Here is a 17,792-nt window from a genome sequence, read left to right as displayed (position 1 = left end):
GATATTCAAATATGGAACAGAGCTGCCATTTGCAAATTATTATGGAACCTATACAAAAAGAAGGACAAGTTATGGGTTCAATGGGTTCTTCTATATTATGGGAAGAAAAAGAAAGTTTGGGAGTGAAAACCAAAGAATGCCTCGTGGATGGTACAGAAAATAATCAAAGCAAAGAGCTACATAGAAGAAGCAGGAACTAGCATGGAAGAAGTAATAGAATGGAACTACTTCTCTATCAAGAAGTGTTATAATAGCATGCGTGGGCAATATCAAAAGGTATCATGGAGGCGACTAACATGAAACAATGTAGGAGCTCCAAAGTGGATTTTTGTGCTGAGTTTAGCTATACAAAACAGGCTACTCACAAGAAGCAGACTACACACATGAGGGATTACAGATGAAGTAAGTTGTCCTATATGTACTGAAGCAGAAGAGACTATTGAACATTTATTGTTTAACTGTCGAATTACTGGAGAAATATGGAGCAAGATACTACACTGGCAAGGAATAACTAGAGCTTTGATGGAATGGCAAAGGGAGATACAATGGGCTGAAAGCAATGCAACTGGAAATAATGCAGCATCTCAAGTCTATAGATTGACCCTGGCATGTGCAGTGTACCACATATGGAATGAAAGGAACAACAGAATATTCCAAGACCAGAAGAAAACAATAGAAATGATAGTGAGACAAATTGTAATAGAGGTAGCAATCAGAGGATCGATGAATACAAGGAAGAAAATAGCAGAAATAGATAATTACTATAAAAGAGGATAGAAGAAATGTAGAAAAGGGAATGAAACTGGGAATGCCCTATTCTAGATTGAATTTTGTACATATTGCTATTGGTAAATAAAATTATTTAATTACCAAAAAAAAACTTCTTTTCTTGTGAGAAAATAATTTCTATCTTTACAATAAAGAAAATCTCATAAACTTCCTCATATTATGGGTATAATTTAAAATATATTCGAAAGTAGTAATATTAATAACTATGTAAAATCATATTTTTCAAACTTTTTACAAAAATGTTCCACTCAATATAAATACCATATCAAAATGTATCTAACGGTATCAAGATTGTTAATCTTACGGGGTATTACGGTCACAAATCCTCTGTAGAAAAGTACGGGATGTAACAAGCATCGACTCGGTTATTTCCGACACAGACCATGCTGATTCAAGCTCCTTGCCAAGAGCATCCTGTTCAGTAATGGCCGAGCTCAGTTGAGACTGGAGGTCTTCGATTTGTTAAGCATGTGCTTCGGCTTTCTCTTTCGCCACGCGGAGTTGGACCTCTACTGATGCTAGTTGCTCGCGGGCAGTCTCCTTCTCCGAAGTCAATCGGTCCATTTTTCCTTTTCGCCCTTCGACCATGGCCTTGACCTAGTTCATCTTGGCTCGAAGTTGGTCGATCCTGTCAACCTTCTGCTGGACATGCGAGGTTTGTCCGTTATACGCCATGTCTTACTCGTCATCACTAATTTCAAAGATCTTTACTTGTTCCACCAGGTCGGCATGTTCCTTCTGACTCACATCCAACTCAGCCCGTAGACTCTTGCCTGCTTCTTTACGATGCTCGCTGAGAAGCTTATACATGTCCCTCTTCTCAGCAAGCTCCTTTACCTCAGCCCGGTACCGGAGAAAACTCTTATGATGAAGTACTGAGACCTGCAAAAATATAAAAGACAAAAGACATGAGAGATATCAAAAACTAAGTCTGAGGATAGAAAAGTGTAATGATGTCTTACCTGGTTCAGTGCCTGCTGCGCTTTGTTGAACAAGCACGACGCATACACTTCATTTATTTTTGCCTGGTCTTCTTCGGTTACCAGACACCGGAGGTAGATAGCTATTCCGGCGGGGGCGGAAAGAACCCAGCATCCCCCGGGGTGGTGATGATAACTGACCATTTCCGATCGGGATCCATGCTCGGGGTAGGGAACTAGTTGATTGATTTTGAGCTCGAGTTCGGAACCGACCTCCGAGGATGAGCTTTTCCTCTGCACCTCTAAATCACTTAACCCAGAGAAGTCTTCTAGTGCGATTGAGTCCAAACCGTAAAAAAACAACGGAGGGGATCGTCCGCACCATGAGCCCCTTCATCGAATCGCTCATTCGTCGCTCGGGCTTCATCAAACATAGACTATGCAAATGAAGGCGACCCCGAAATTTCTATAACACCAGGCAGAGTGGAGCTAGCATCTAGAGAGGTCTCGACCTTCACTTCTACAACAACCTCCTGAACCTGAGGGGATTAGCCTCCGTTGTTTCCCCCTCGGCTGTCACCTGCTCCTCAAGAATGGACGGCTCGAAAACCATAAAAAGAACATCCTTCTCTGGCTCGTCCCTGATCCGATAAAGCAAGTCCGAGCCAGGCACTCGGAAGCTTGAGCTTTCCTTTGGCTTACGGGCCAACCTTCTCTTTGGCTTCTTTTTCTCCGAGCTCGGTGAACTCGGAGCCCTTTTTCTTTTCTTATCTCCTACTGCGGCCCCAGGCTTCCCCGAAGCAGAAGGATCAACGGGCAGGTCTTCGCCCCCTACTAAAGGCCTAAGCTCAATGGTCTTAGGCAACCCCGCAAAAAGAGAAGAGAAGGAATGAGAACATAGTGCTGAAAAAGGGAGCATAGTGCTACTTATTCAGGAAAAGAAATCTTACTGTGGGAGCCTAGTGCTATTTATTCAGGAAAAGAAATCTTACCGAGGTCCTTCGAGAGCTCGCGCCACGAGCGCTCGGCATAAGGAATCTGTGAACAAATGCCCTTGATCCACTCCTTGAGCCGAGGAATGGCATTTGGGATTCGAGCGAGGGCTGCACTACAAGAAATACTCGATGAGAAAAGGGAGATAAAATGTGAAATCAACATCTAAAAAGTATACTTACGTAATACATTCCACTTCTCGGGGAATGGCCTAAATTAAGCAAGTATCAGGTCGGCGGTCCTCACCCAGATAAAGTGTCTCTGCCAACCCCGATCCCGATCCTCGTCGATACTTGAAAACGGGACTTTGCTAGTCTGGCGCACGAGCTTTATCATTCCCCAAGAAGATTCAGGGACTGTACAAGCGGAGTAAATGGTCTATGGTGAACAAGCATGAGTCGACCTTGTTCACAAAGTATCAAAGGAGGATTACGGTCCTCCACAACGATGGGTGAATCTGACCGAAACATACGTCATACCTCTTGCAGAAGTCGAGGATAACTAGGTCCATCGGGGCCAGCATGAAAGAATAAGTGTAGACACTTAAATACCCCTCCACATGGGTAGTAATGTCATCATAAGATCTGGGGACTACTGTGTCCTTATCCACCTAGCCATAGTCTTTTCGAACCACGGGAAGGACGGCCTCGGTGATAGACCAAATGCACCTGGACACCGCCTCACATCGGCCTTGCACCGACGGGGGCTTTTCAACTTTAAAGTCGTCCGTGATCGAACACGCTCTAGGGATAAACATTTTCAAGGGGCTCAACTGTCGGTTCATCGGCGGCCGCGTCCGGAGCGGACCTCTCGAGGACAAACACATCAGGGGCGATCTCCTCGATCTCGGTAGACGACTGCGAAGAAAAAGAAGTGACCTTTTGAGGAACAGTCTTAGAAGTTTTTGCCACTTTTATCTTGAAAGGGCTTGGAAAAGTTTGAAAGAAGGTTGAAAAAAGAAGGGAAAAGTTTGCTGAGGAAATTAAGCATGCTGGTTTGGGTGGAAGATAAATAAAGACTCGTAGTTTGTTGAGAAGTCTTGAAGAATGAAGATAAAAATAATGGGGTATGAAGAAAAACAATAAGTATCTTAAAAGTTCGAAGGTAGAAGCTTGGTCCAAAGTAAAAAATGAATGAAGGAAGGGAGTATTTATAGGTGTTCCGCACCGTTTTGTGTCCAGGGATGGCTTGCCGATTGCTCACACGCGTTGGAAGTCATTATGACGCGGCTAATGGGACGTTTCAGATTTTTTGTCATTTCTACTATGGCATGTTGAAGAAGGGATCGAAGTGCTCATGCCGTTTCTCGTCGCGAACTCTCTGAGAAACGAGGGGACTACCCGTATACAGGTAAACCGAACCCTTGAGACGCCTCGGTTGCCGATGAAGTAAATGGAGTAAGAGACGTGACGACAAAGAATCGGGACTGAGATAAAAAGCCCCTCGAGCCTGGGTCTGGGAGCACGATGCCCGCCCTCGAGAATATCGGGGCCATGACCCTGAGACCGGGTCAAATTCCAAAAGACTTCAGAGAGCGTTACCGGGCAGCCGGACACGACTAACAAAAGACCGTGATATCCGTGACCAACCGGATATCATGATGTGGATCTCGGCACGTACCGGCGAAAATCCGATGATTAGTTAAACGGAAGATTTTTACTTTTTATGGAATTTTACTTAGAGCAGGACTCCCCTACTATATAAAGGGGGGGGGGGGTCTTATTATTCATCAGACTTACTGCAACACACATATCAAAACAATATACTATTATTTTCTCCGTTATTCAAAGTTCTTATTCTTGTTCGTCGGTGTTTGGTCATTGTGAGTCCAGGATCGAGGGCGGATATCTCATTAAAGCTGTTGTTAAGTCCGAAATCACCATCCTCAAGTGGTTTGATAATTTACTACATCCTTTATATGTTTAATCTAATGCAATTTATCGTTTTGTATCGAATTAATTCGCGTATCCTTAAAATCACTTACAAATTTAATTGTTATCCGTTCTCGAGGGTAAACAATTATTATCGCGGATTACACATGGAAGATTTTAAGAAATAAAAGCTACTGAAAAGTCGTCAAATCAGTTCTCCTGTATTGACAAACTAATTTTATTGTCGACTTCATGCAGATTACTCGTTGTGGAGTAATTTATCAATTATTTTTATTGATCACACAAAAAATCTTATTTGTCTTGAAACATAAATAAAACAATTGAATTTATTGTAAAATCTTCATATTCATCTTTAAACATCATCTTATCCATTATGCTTATATTAAATGGTAAAGGTAGAATTAGAGCAAACCAAATAATAGCAAGAGAAATTATTTTTTATACGTACTACATTTTTAAAAGTGCAAGTTTCTCTTTTTAAATTTATTTATTTATATTTTCGTAATTTTAACTTTCAAATATTATAAATATTTGGTTACGGATTGTGATTCATAACAATATCTATTAGCATGCTTGTCAAGATCCATACAAGAGCGGAAGAGCCTTCAAGGCTTATAGTCTACCCAGTAACTTCCTTTTATCGTTATTCTGAATGTCCGGTCATCAATTATTTGAAATACAATTAAAATAACTACTCAATAGCTAGTAATTAATTGCTTTAACTTCACATGAAATAAAAATAAACCACATGTAAATACTTTAATCACATTAAAGCCATGAATGGAAATGGAGAAAACATTGACCAAAAACGAAAAAAAGAAAACTTAACCTAAACATACGGATGGATATATGAACAACTTTAAAAGATCGAGGACCGTTCTAAAACACATAAAAACAACAGGGACAAACCTGAACATAAACAAAACTCTTAAGGACGAAAAGCACAATTTACTCTCCACACAGTGCGACACTCCGATCTGTACTTTCATTTCTTCCGATGTTCAGTTCTCATCACACACACACACACACGTAGCAGACTTGGAAGCCACTCCCCTCTTTGTCCAAAACAAAAAGGAAAAATACAAAAAAGTTCAAAACGTGACAATTCATCTGCATATATATATATATATATATATATATATATATATACACTGATACAGATTTAGAAAGAGAGAGAAAAGAAGAATAATGTCGCTAACGAGTGTGAAGATGACAGAGGAAGTGTGGTTAACATGCCTTAGTCATGCATTGTCTACTGAAACTGAAGAAATTATGGGCCTTCTCCTCGGTGACACTCAGGTTTTTATTTTTATTTTTTTAAATTTTGATTGATCTATTTGAAGGAAAATTGTTTTTTTAGGGTTTTGGATTGTCAAAACCCCATTGTTCTTCCATAGAAACTACTATCGTTGCATAAAGTCAGTAACTTTATGTCAAATATTGGATATTAAAGTTTGTTATTCCAATTTTTGTTGGTATCATTTTGTGTTTATTATTGCCGAAAATTATCGATTTTTTGAATAATTGGATGCAGTTTTTGCAAATGGTGGTCAAACACCTCTGTTTCTCCCTGAGAAATTAATGTTATTGGATAAAGTCAGTAACTTTCTGTCAATATTGGATATTAAAGTTTGTTAATATTGGATTAGTTTTTGCAAATGTTGGTCAAAAACATCTATTTCTCCCTGAGAAATGAATGTTATTGCATAAAGCTAGTAACTTTAGTGAATGTTGGATTGATATTTCGTTAATTTCTTCTTCTTTTTTTTTGGTGCTGCTAAATTGGTTTTGTATTTTTGTTGATTTTATTTTCTTCAAAAATTCGTGAAATAGTGGATGCCATGTTTGCAAATGGCGAAAAAGTTTCTTAAATACTGTCTTTCCCCGGCAAAATTGATGTTATTGCTTGAAGGCAGTAACTTTTACGTCATCCTTGGATTTAAATTTTTTAAATTTTTAGCAATTAGTGGCGTTTGCTAAATGGATTTTGTATGTTCTGTTGAACTTTTCTGAAATTCTTGAATTAGTGGATGCTGTGTTTGCAATTGGTAAAAGATTACCTTAAAAGCTATTTTTTTCCGCAGAGAAATTGATATTATTGCTTAAAGGCAGTAACTTTATGCCATTGTTGGATATATAGTTCATTAATTTCCAACTACTATTGACATTTGCTAATAGGTTTGTATTTATTTATTTTTTGGGTAAGTTTTTTGGAATTCTTGAAATATTGGATGCAGTGTTTGCAAATGGTAAAAGAGTTTTTGAGAAAACCCTATCCTTCTCCTGGAGAAATTTATATTGTTGCATAAAGGTAGCAACTGTGTCTTTCTGCAACCTTATCCAGTAGTGTTTAGACTCTGAATGTTTTTTGTCATGTTAAAGTTTAGACATTTACTTGCCAAACATTCAGTATGTATATTGGTTTTGCTTACTAATCAGGAAAGATATAAATCTTAGTAAGTCAAAGTCATATTTAAACTTAATAGCTGTGTTGGTAGATAGCTGGTGTATCTTCGATGGTCCATATTTAACCTCATCGTTCATGATCTTTCCCAATAGCTAATAGACTCTGATTTTGATTTGTCATGTTGTAGTTTAGACATTTGCTCGCTAATCGTTCAGTATGCAGTTTTCTTATGATTTCATTCCTTGATTTACATGCTATTGATTATGACTTTCCTGCTAAACAATATTCTCCACGTGCAAAAGTAATATTTGTTCTGTTGCAATTTTCAGCACTCAAAAAATGGTAGTGTTACTGCACTTATATGGGCGGCGCTGCCGCAGCCACGTTGCGATAGGCGGAAGGACCGTGTTGAGACCAATCCTGAGCAGCTGACTGCGGCATCAGCCAAGGCTGAGATATCCTTCCTGCTCCGTGCACAGTTAATGAATGTTTTTCAATGTGTTTCATTTAATTTTTTGTACTAGAAAAAATGAATATTTTTCATTTTCCTTGCGCTTCTAGAAGTTGTAGTACAGTAACGAAGATCAATGTCATTTAGTGACTGTGGTAGAATAATTTCTTTGTATAGCTTTTCTTGTAATTACTTGAAAGATCGCTTTTGGTAAATTTGCTGCCAAATAAGAAACAATTCGAACGTTCATAAACATAGATTTATTTTCTTCACAACATAAAACAATTTGAATGATATCTCATGCAATGGGCTGTTCCATTGGTTTTGCAAATGTGTTCTTTATTAACATGCCTAATCTATTAGTAAATCATGATTTTTGTTTTCCTTGTAATGAACTGGGAACATGTCAAATAATAATCTGTCATCATGTCTTCTTAGGATTATCTGCGCAAATTTTTTTCTTGATGCAGAGTGCATGCCATGTTTCTAGTATATGTAGAGCTTGACTTCGTAACCATATTCCCTTATGACATGCATCGGCTTTGTGGGCCTGGATAACAGTTGGCTTAAAAAAGATCTTTGCTCTCGTTTGATCGATGGTCTCATACATCTTAAGTTTGTTGGTTGAGTTTGTTTCTTGATATATCAAATGTATATGATTGGGTTGTGGTTGTGATTATGCAGTTTCATCCGAAAAATTATATTCTGGATTTGTTACTTTAACTTTCTTAGCACAGAATGACCTTGGCAACAGGAAGAACAACAAGAGTGATTGGCTGGTACCATTCACATCCCCACATTACAGTGCTTCCTTCCCATGTAGGTAGGTATTTAGTGCCTCTAAGCACATTCAAGTTGATACCACCCGAGTATGATGGTGTCAAAATCAAGTGGTCCTCGATATCCAAACATTAATCAAAATTTGCGATCATCTTTATTTTGGTGATTGTTCAACGGAAGGTTGTGTTTCTCAAACATGCTCCAGTATAATCCTTTGTTGGTCTTTAAGCGGTGCTCTTTGTAATATTGAAAATTTATCTCTACTCTCTTGACCTTTGTTCTTGTGCTGCTGCTGTTGTGTTGGCTGTAGTCCAGCATCTGTAGTTTTATGAATTTGTGTATAGTTTCTGATAAGGCTTGGATAGCACATAATTCCTTCTTATCTATGCTTGTTATCCACTGCATTTTCCATTTGGCCAAAAAAGTCAAAAGATGAATCGCTTCACCATCCCTAGATGTCCTTAGAAGTAGTTTCCAAAAATGGATTGCTCTATTTTTTGTAGTAAGATATGTGCTCAGATTCCAATATCTATTGCATCCTAAACTTGATTCCAAAATCTCCAGAAACTCAATTGTTGGTTCCTGTTAGGACTAAGAACATCTCAAGAATAAAACAAGATCTTTGGTTTGAATACAACATAGTAAGAATAACCTCGGTGGAGGCAAACACAACATAAATAAAGCTAGATTAGCACTTACAAAGCTAAATCAATGAAGAATATGAAGTAAAATAGACTAGAAACATGAGTTAGCCACAGGTCACAGCTCAAAGGTTGACTGAGCTGTCGGATGTGATACATAATAAGATTTGTGCATTTTTTAAGTGATACCAAATGAAATCCCTGATATATCCACTGATTCCATCAGTTTTTTTCTATTTTAAGCTTTTCTTTTCTTTTCTTTCTTTCTCTGGGGATGTTTCATTTTAGTATTTGCAAGACCAACATATATTTTAACCTATTGTCCACCATTACTTTCTGCTATAACTAGAGTCTTATGCTTGTATGACAGTTTTTCTATCCGCCCCCCTCCCTTAAAGAATCTTCTTCTTTTATGTTGCTGTCTCCATCTGTTTAATTAGGTTATATTTAATAGTCAAGTGGAAGGTTTAGATTAAAAAAATTTACCATTCAAAATCCACGTGCTAACTAAGTAGATGTAGTTCAAATACACAAAGCAACTCATTTGGTGGTTGATTTATTTTGGTTTATCTTTTTGGCTTCTCAAATGTGTCTGGCTGATAGACTGTTATGGGCGATGCTTTTTAATATAGTGTCTTGTAGTTCGTTTCTAAAGAAGGGAATTGGGCAATTGACGGCTTTGGGAAAAGTCGTTTTCAGCGTTCTTCTCTAAGTTTTGGACATTGAATAAGGCCTAAATTTTGACAAAACATTGACTAAGACCTATATTAGACAAAGAAAAATTAACTTTATCTTATTAAAAAAGGGGGCAGAAAAGATTAGTTTTCCTGAGAATTGGCAGTTATATATAAAACGAAAATGCAGGATAGGACTGGCCTGTCCGTTCTTAATCCTTTTGCATTCTCCTATGTTTGATCTGTTTGTAGTTCTGTTGTTCCTTGGATGGTTCGGACTCCAGCAATTTGTAGAGACGAGCTAAATATTATCTGGAGGTTATTTGTGGTTAAGTCCGGTCATAGGTTATTCTCTTCTCAGCTTGATGCTTGTGTTGTCAAAAGCTAGTTTTCTTTCTCTCAGTCCATGAAAATCATAACATGCTTATGTAAAACCATGCAGATGTCCGCACACAAGCCATGTATCAACTTCTGGATGCTGGCTTTATTGGGTTGATATTTTCATGTTTTAGTGAAGATGCACAGAAGGTAGGGTAAGATTGTTTGGTATCAGTAGATCAGCAGCCAGTATAATGTCTTGGCCACTGCAAGTGTAGATCAGTACCATTGTAATGTCTTGGCCAGTGCATGTCTACAAACTATTTGCTTATGTTTCAGGTCGGAAGAATTCAAGTTATTGCATTTCAGTCCCTGGATGGAAAGCAGCAGAGTCACATGTTGAGGCCTATTTCTCTTTCCCCTGTACATAAAAGTTCTGTTATAGACCTTGAATCATCATTAAGTTCCGCAGACACATCTAGAGCTGGTTCAAAAATCGAGAGTCTTGAACAAGACACTGGTGATTCAAGAGCTGCTGCTTTGGCTTCTAAGGTACGTTTAGTCATTTCATAATTTAAACAAAGCATGTTAGTAGTTGCAATTTTCTGGACCTTGAGAGGCTGCTGCATTGTGGTGTACATTGTACAAGGCTTAAAAGATATACAAATATACAATGATTTTCTTTTATGGATTACCACCCTTCATTTCCAGCTGTCATAGAATTATGCATGGCCTGAGCTGGTAATTCTTCAAGTTCACGGTTCTGTAGTGAGTATATCGAATTTGTTGAAGTTGCCTATATTTGGGTGCCAAGCTATCTGTAGATCTGCAATGAACATACCTGTGTCCCTAGAAAAAACTAGTCTGAAGGGCAAAATTTGGGCTTTATGCCTATACTTTCTTTCTCTTCTGCTTGTTTTCTGTTCTTTTTCTTTTAAAGTTTTTGGGCGCAAGGTGTGAGGTTAGATGCAGTATATGTTTTTATATTTAAATGTGGTTGATGGGTTGTCTGATCTCAAGATCTTTAACCCTATACTAGATCCTAATCGCTTCAACAAATCCATTTATGGATCTTTTTGTTTGTACCCTGTTACTTTCGCCATTGAAGTATTAGGAAAAAAGAATGCTCCTTTTTGGTTGTTGATTTTTGTATGATTGAGGATTAGAACTTCTTTCACTCGTACCTCTTTTTGGTCTTTGAATGTTTTCTTTATCTGAGTGCTTCTTTAGTGTGTGCTCAACTGCTAATTATTGGTGATTGGTTAGGATGGGGGAAAATCTATGTACGTGGTGGATATATTTGCTAATATTGGCAGTAGACTTGGAGAAAAATATCATGCTAACTGTTTTTCAGAAGTTATGATTGATGATCAGAAATATTTTCACCCATCTCTATTTTTAGCCTTGGACTGCTTCGGTAGTGCATGCTAATTTTAACTGATTGGTTAGGGTGGGGCAAGATCTACGGACTTGGGCAATTTCTTTGCTAATGTTGATAACAGAGTTGGAGAAAACCTTCAAGCCAACAGTCTTAGTAATGCAATCCTTGATGTAGATCCAATGGACATGTCAGAAAGTATGCAAGAAGCAATGCATCGATCAAATTTGGAGATGAGGTACATTTGAGTACGTACTTGATTACTTAATATGATTTGAATCTATACAAAGAAGTCAGAAGTATGTGGCTCCACTATGCCTTTGTGTTATTTGGAAGGATAGGAATTTGAGGTGTTTTGCAGCAAAGACAGAACCAACGTACAAGATCAAATGCAAATACTCCTTTTTTTGTATAGCTTTTTGGTGTAAAAAACTAGATTATAATATGACTGATAGGACTGCCTCAACAGTCTGCACTTACAACAGGTGGGTGGATTGTCTTAACAGTCTGCACTTATAATAGGACTGAGTTTTTGATTGTGCATATTGGCGCCTTCTTAGTGCAGTTTACAGCAATAAATTGTTTACTTATCAAGAAGATTGTGATGTAACTACATGAGTATCAAAACCCTCAAAAAGAAGTACATTGTAAATTCTTTGAACTTTTTACCAGCTCTTCGTTAGTTGTTTGCATCGTTGACTGGTGTTAAGTTACTGTTATCAATCCTAAAGCTAGCCCAAGTGGTGAGCATTACAGCTTGTACACACCTAGAGCTGGACATCTAGACTCTGGATAACACTGGCAACCCAACATTAGTGACATAGACATTGAGTTTGACTCACTCAAAAGCTTGCTCATGGGGTGGGAACTGTTCAAGACCATATAAAGAAACTACATCCTATAACCTCAACCACTGTGGGTCTTTAACAACTAGAACCTTTAAGTATCTTATGTGTTCCTTTTTAATACATTATATGTTACGTCGCTGGAAGAGTGTCAAGTGGAAAATTAGCTTAAGCTTGCAGAAGAAGAAATGGTGCCCAAATGGGCAACTACTTAAATATTGATGTAAAAAAGTAAAAAAAAAAATTGTTGATAAGATGAAAGATTTTATTGAAATGTACCAAGATGGTACAGAAGATAACTAGGAAACAAAAACAAGCCTACTACAATCGTCTTCCAAACAACTCCAAGAAATCCATGTACTGATCTGAACTAACTAGTGGGCTTGATTTGCACCGAAAATACAAAATTTGTAAACAAATACTCCTAATTCTAACAATTTGAGTTCTCTGTCCTTCAAAGCAAGCCTTGTTCCCTTCGAGCCATATTGTCCATAAGATGCACAATGGGATAGTTCTCCATAGTTGCTTTATCTCCATATCACCTGATGCTGCCAACCTGCCATCAACCCCTTCACATTCTGAGGCATCACCCATGCAATAGCACAAATATTTAAGAATTACTCCCAGCATTCTCTAGAAAATCTGCTATGGAGGAACAAATGTTCAACTGTTTCTTGATCCTCTTGACACAGGTAGCATCTGTTACATAGGGAAAAGCCTCTCTTCTGCAAGTTATTTGAGTTAAGCATGACTCCCAGTGGCGACCCATCCAAAACATGCTACTTTCACAGGAGCTTTTGTCTTCCATATCATCCTCCATGGCCAAGAAGTATCCCATTGTCCTGACTGCTTTATCAACATACTGTAGCAATTCTTGACTGTAGCAAGAATAACTCCCAACATACTGTAAAAAATCTCTATTTGACATGTTTGGCAAAAATTGTCAGGCTTAGTTAATCAAGTGATTTCTGATACATGACATGACAATTGCGTTTATTGCTTATTTGAATTATGCTTTTCTGAATCATGATACATTCCATTGTAATGTCATAATCTGGAATTCAATAAGTCAGAAATTTGGAGGACAACTGATCTTATAGGTTTTCTGTTCAGGCACTTACTTCGAGGGTTTACACAGGAAATTTACAATAGTATATGCTGATGAGGTCCTTGGGTACTAAGCTTCACATTTTGACCTTATTGGCCTTGTAGAATTTATTTGAAGAAGTTGCATAATAAATTTGGCATGTTTTATTGTATCTAATAATGTCCATAGTTAAAGCACATTTGAAGATAAGGCCGAAGAGCAGTAGTTGCTTGTTCACTGAAGTCGTTTTATCCCAAAATCTAAAAAGAAAAAAAGAAAAAAGAAAAAAATTGTTGTTTACAAGTCTCCCTTGTCGAGAAGATATTGTATGTCTGATATGCTACAATAGAGCTTGTATAACGACTAGTTGAAGAGGCATGCTGTTTAGTTCACATCTCCTTTTGGTTCAAAGAATTTCTATATTTTGCTCTTTCCTTGCTAATCAAATTATTGACTCATCCTTCTGAACTGTGATAAATGCTTGGCTTAATGTCAAAATGTTTTTGGTTGGTGACAGTGGTGCAGAATATGTCAGAAAGGAAATCCCTCTTCTGGTTCTGCCATCCTCATCTCTTCTCAATCTTGATGCACCTTTGAACTCATTCACAGATCTGCAACGCGTATTATTTGAAGAAGAAAGAACTGCATATAATCAGGCTGTTGTAACAAATATGAGGTGGGTAACTTAACACTTCCCAATTGACTGCTTTGCGTAACTGAAGTTATTGCTCTTCAACTGTTGCAATTATTTGGGATGTCTTCTGCAGGGAAGGAAAAGCGCATCCACTCACTTTCATTCATCATACATCCACATATCAGGCTTCTATGTGCAAATTAATGGAGTATTGGTAAATGAACTCACTCTTTGACTTCCGTTTTAGAACTCAGTTCCGTCCCTCTTTGTGGAGGTGTTATTGTTGGTCACTGCTTTTGTTCTGTATCGCAGCTTAAGTCCTGCCATCAGTGCCCTTCAGGACCACTTGAGAGAGAATGAAATTCGGGTATGAATACTTATATATTGTCATCCATTATGCTTCTTTCTTCAGTTTTACCTAATACTGAATCAAGAGACTTTGAAGTTGATATTTAGATTCTGCTTGTCATGTACAAATGTTTTTGATTTCCTGAGAAGTTTCCACTTCTTTTGTCCATCTTTTGTTTTATGAAATAGTGTTATGGACTATCTTTCTATTCCGTCAGAACTTCTCAACCACCCTTACTGTCGCCCCTAGCCCCCTATATAAAGATATGAAAAATATTTCCTTTCTAAGGAATCACCAACTCTGTGATCCATTGTTTTGGTTGGTATCTGTTGGTTTTGAGCGAGTACTTATACTCATCCAAAAAAAAACGTGAAAATTTGTTTGCCTGTGCTGGTTAAGAGAGGAGAGAGATCTGTTGTAGTGGAAGATTTACCATCCTGAATAGTGAGTAGTCTCCTGTGTGTTTGATTTTGAGAAGATGGTAAGATGCTAGAGGATGACAAAGAAAGTGGGATTATCATTAACTACTTTCGGTTTAGAAAATTTCAGATTGTGAGTTATTATGTCTATTGTATCCGTGTATTCAGTTTATGTGAATAAACAGAAAGTTCCCTAAGTATGTGCTAGAGGACAAATTTAATTATTTTGTGACAGAGGAATCTAGCTTGCGAGTACTCATGTGTATTGTGTGCATGTACTCATGCGTATTGTGTGCATGTACTCAGTTAATGTGAATAAATGGAAATTCAATAAGTTTTGGCTTAGTCATCCGGGAACTTACCATAAAACTTCAGTGTATCTCAACCAGGTAGCGACTTTTTCATTATTTATCCAATAGATAGAAAATTGAGAAAGCTCTTGAACTGAACAATGCTTGTTAAGGAAGTCTAAAATTACACAAAGGTATTATCAAGTAGACATTTGGCGGAGTAATCCTCAAAAGAAGAAGTTTTTAGACTTGCTATTCATGGGAAGTCTTTTGAAAAGGGAAAGATTGCTTTTAAATTCTGTACTAAAGGCTGTTCCTGCTGTACTTCCCATTATTATTCACTGCATCTTTGGCTTGGTTTCACACATTGCTGATTTGACATGCATTGTGCATCGTTTATACTGGTGGCTAAAATATTTTGCTAACACAGCTAAAGATGCTAAGTGAAGAAGCCAAGGTTTTGGAGAAGGAAATCACAAAAGGGGAACCAATCACAAGCTCTCCTCGTAGAGCTAGTACTTCATTGGGTCAAAGAGACTTGTATAGTCCAACCGAGTTAAGTATGAAAAGCGTCTCTGGTTCAGGTAGCCGGAGCAGAAAAGCATCTTAGTAGTAGCAAGACGAATCTTGCCTACATGATGTGTATAATAGGGGTTTTGTTTTGTTATTCCACCATCTTGTTACCAACTCTGGTCTCTTTTGGTGCTCCTTAATATGATGCCAATTTTTGGTTATTTTTGAGCTTGCACAAGGCAAATTTATTGCAATGGTTCTGGTTTAGAGCCAAATTTCAATGAGATCTTGTACTGGAATCCAGAAAATTCAATTATGCATATTTTAACTAGAATTCACTAAATTATTTCCTGGTATACTGGGCTCTGGGGACCAAAAATCCAACCAGAACTTTTTTCAGAAGGGTTGCAAATTTAGGAATTTGTTGGTAATATAAAGTTTCAATTTTATCACATAGGTGAACCGGGCAAGAGACAAAAAAGGGAGATAGAATACCTTTTGTAACTATAATTCTTAGTTTGTGAATAAGATTATTATTTATCTGCTAAATGCAGGAGAAGGGATAACTTACGGGAAATTTTCATAAAGCACTATCTTTTAGTAGTAATTAGCCATATATAGATACCATTTGCTACATTACGGATTATAGATACCTTTTATGTGGTTATAAGATGTATTTGATGTATTTAGGCTATTGTATTCGTGAATACAGTAGCAAAAATAGGTGTGAATTAGGGAAGTCCAGCTAATCAGTTGTTGTATTCGAGTGTATTCAACTGTATTTATGGAGTGAAATATGAGATTATAGCTGGATAGATTAATGTATTCACGACGTGAAATAGAGGATTACACTGTTTTTAAAACGGAAAGTGAATCAATTAACATATAGACTCCTAATATAACTCAACAAACTCAATTATAATACACAAATTTTGTATTTTCAATTATAAAAAAGATTCTCAACCGAAAAATACCCCAAAAACATAGCAATCTTCAGAGAAATTATATAATACATCTGAATACATAAATTATATTAATAAAAAAAAATTATGAATATATTCATGGCATATAGCGAGACAGTGAATACAATGAAATACATAGAATATAGCGGGATACATTGAAATACAATGAGAAAAAAAGATAGTGAATACAATGAAAGAAATGGAAATACAACGGGACACATTCAATTACAATGAAAAAAAGACAATGAATATAATGAAATACATGAAAATAGTTGAAATATATTAATAGAAAATCAAGTTGTTCAGCCCCAAACTCCATCGTCTTTGTTCAAGAACAAATCAACCGGATTATATGTTGGCGGCTGCTGTTCAAGAATCAGTGCATCTATTATAATGGGATGGGGCCTTTGCACAAGAATCAGTTTAATGTCAAAACCCAAGCCCACTGCTACACCGTCATCTCCCCACGCTCTCATCGCCAAATTCCCCCTCCTTCACTTGTAAGTTATAAACCGTTCCATCTCTGTTTTTATCTTCAAATTCTTTTTGTATAAAAGGCACATTGATTCGGCTTTGCACAAGAATTAGTTTAATGTCGGCTGTTGTTCAAGAATTAGTGCATCTATTATAATGGGATGGGGGCTTTGCACAAGAATCAGTTTAATATCGGCGGCTGCTCTGTAGTGGGTTTTGCACAAATCCGGTAGACGGAGGAGAAGATCGGAAATTTTAATGGGATGGGGAAGAGAATGAGATGTATCAAAGTAGAGAAAGAAAGAAAATAGTGTAACTAAATAGCGTATTTAGTGGCTTATGGCTAGGAGGTAACCAAAAGTAAATATTTTGCTATAAACCTTAAAAGGTATCTATAGAATATAATTTTTTTAAATGATATTTATTTAAAATAAATAAGGTGTTAACCTTTGCTATAGGAGGTAAAAATTCCATGTAAATAGTTCGAGCTCAAAGCCTCTACACTCGCCATTCTTCTTCTTTTTCCATTCTCTACTTTGATCTCTGTTTAGTACTCAGTCCGTCCTGAGGGTAACGAATGTTCGTTTTCCATAGAGCTTATTTTTCTTCTCATTACGTACACTGAAGAAAAAAGGTGAAAATTAATAAGGATAAATACATCTTGAGAAAAAATTAAGTTCCTCTAAATACATTATGAAAGTCAAAATGGATTAAAACTTTTGCCTTTTGGAGAGCCTTTTATTTCAATATAATTTTACTTAAAACGTTATTTAGAAAGTTATGTATGATAGATATCCTAAAAAAATTCTCGTTTTAAAAACAAAACACCTTTATATCTCACGAATAAAATCCTTTGTATACGCCCCCAAGTAAACTTTTCAGTGATTTCATTAATGTCTATGCATTTTATATTTAGATCATTGGATACGAGTCTGTTACGTGGAAAAATATATAAGTTAAGTTTGAAAAAATGACA

General features: G+C 37.1%; 1 protein-coding gene across 1 annotated transcript; it reads left to right on the top strand.

Moving 5' to 3' along the window:
- The first annotated feature begins 5,579 nt into the window (after positions 1 to 5,579).
- LOC107826806 (uncharacterized) lies at positions 5,580 to 15,723 on the top strand. The gene is made up of 10 exons (XM_075218953.1): positions 5,580 to 5,893; positions 7,331 to 7,457; positions 8,189 to 8,275; positions 9,990 to 10,075; positions 10,205 to 10,417; positions 11,315 to 11,481; positions 13,693 to 13,851; positions 13,943 to 14,023; positions 14,122 to 14,176; positions 15,298 to 15,723. Exons 1-10 carry the CDS (start codon positions 5,783 to 5,785, stop codon positions 15,475 to 15,477), a joined length of 1,266 nt encoding a protein of 421 aa, XP_075075054.1. The 5' UTR covers positions 5,580 to 5,782; the 3' UTR covers positions 15,478 to 15,723.
- Positions 15,724 to 17,792: the final 2,069 nt, after the last annotated feature.

Source organism: Nicotiana tabacum, chromosome 8, assembly GCF_000715075.1.
Source record: "Nicotiana tabacum cultivar K326 chromosome 8, ASM71507v2, whole genome shotgun sequence".
Classification (NCBI taxonomy): Eukaryota; Viridiplantae; Streptophyta; class Magnoliopsida; order Solanales; family Solanaceae; genus Nicotiana; species Nicotiana tabacum.
Note: the sequence above shows the minus strand (reverse complement) of the source record. Positions and strands in the feature narration are given on the sequence as shown.

Excerpts from the sequence above, each read along its gene's own strand:
- LOC107826806 (XM_075218953.1), top strand. The coding sequence starts at position 5,783 with ATGTCGCTAACGAGTGTGAAGATGACAGAGGAAGTGTGGTTAACATGC. Across the intron at positions 7,458-8,188 it reads GGCATCAGCCAAGGCTGAGA|GAATGACCTTGGCAACAGGA; the intron begins TATCCTTCCTGC and ends TTTCTTAGCACA. Across the intron at positions 11,482-13,692 it reads CGATCAAATTTGGAGATGAG|TGGTGCAGAATATGTCAGAA; the intron begins GTACATTTGAGT and ends GGTTGGTGACAG.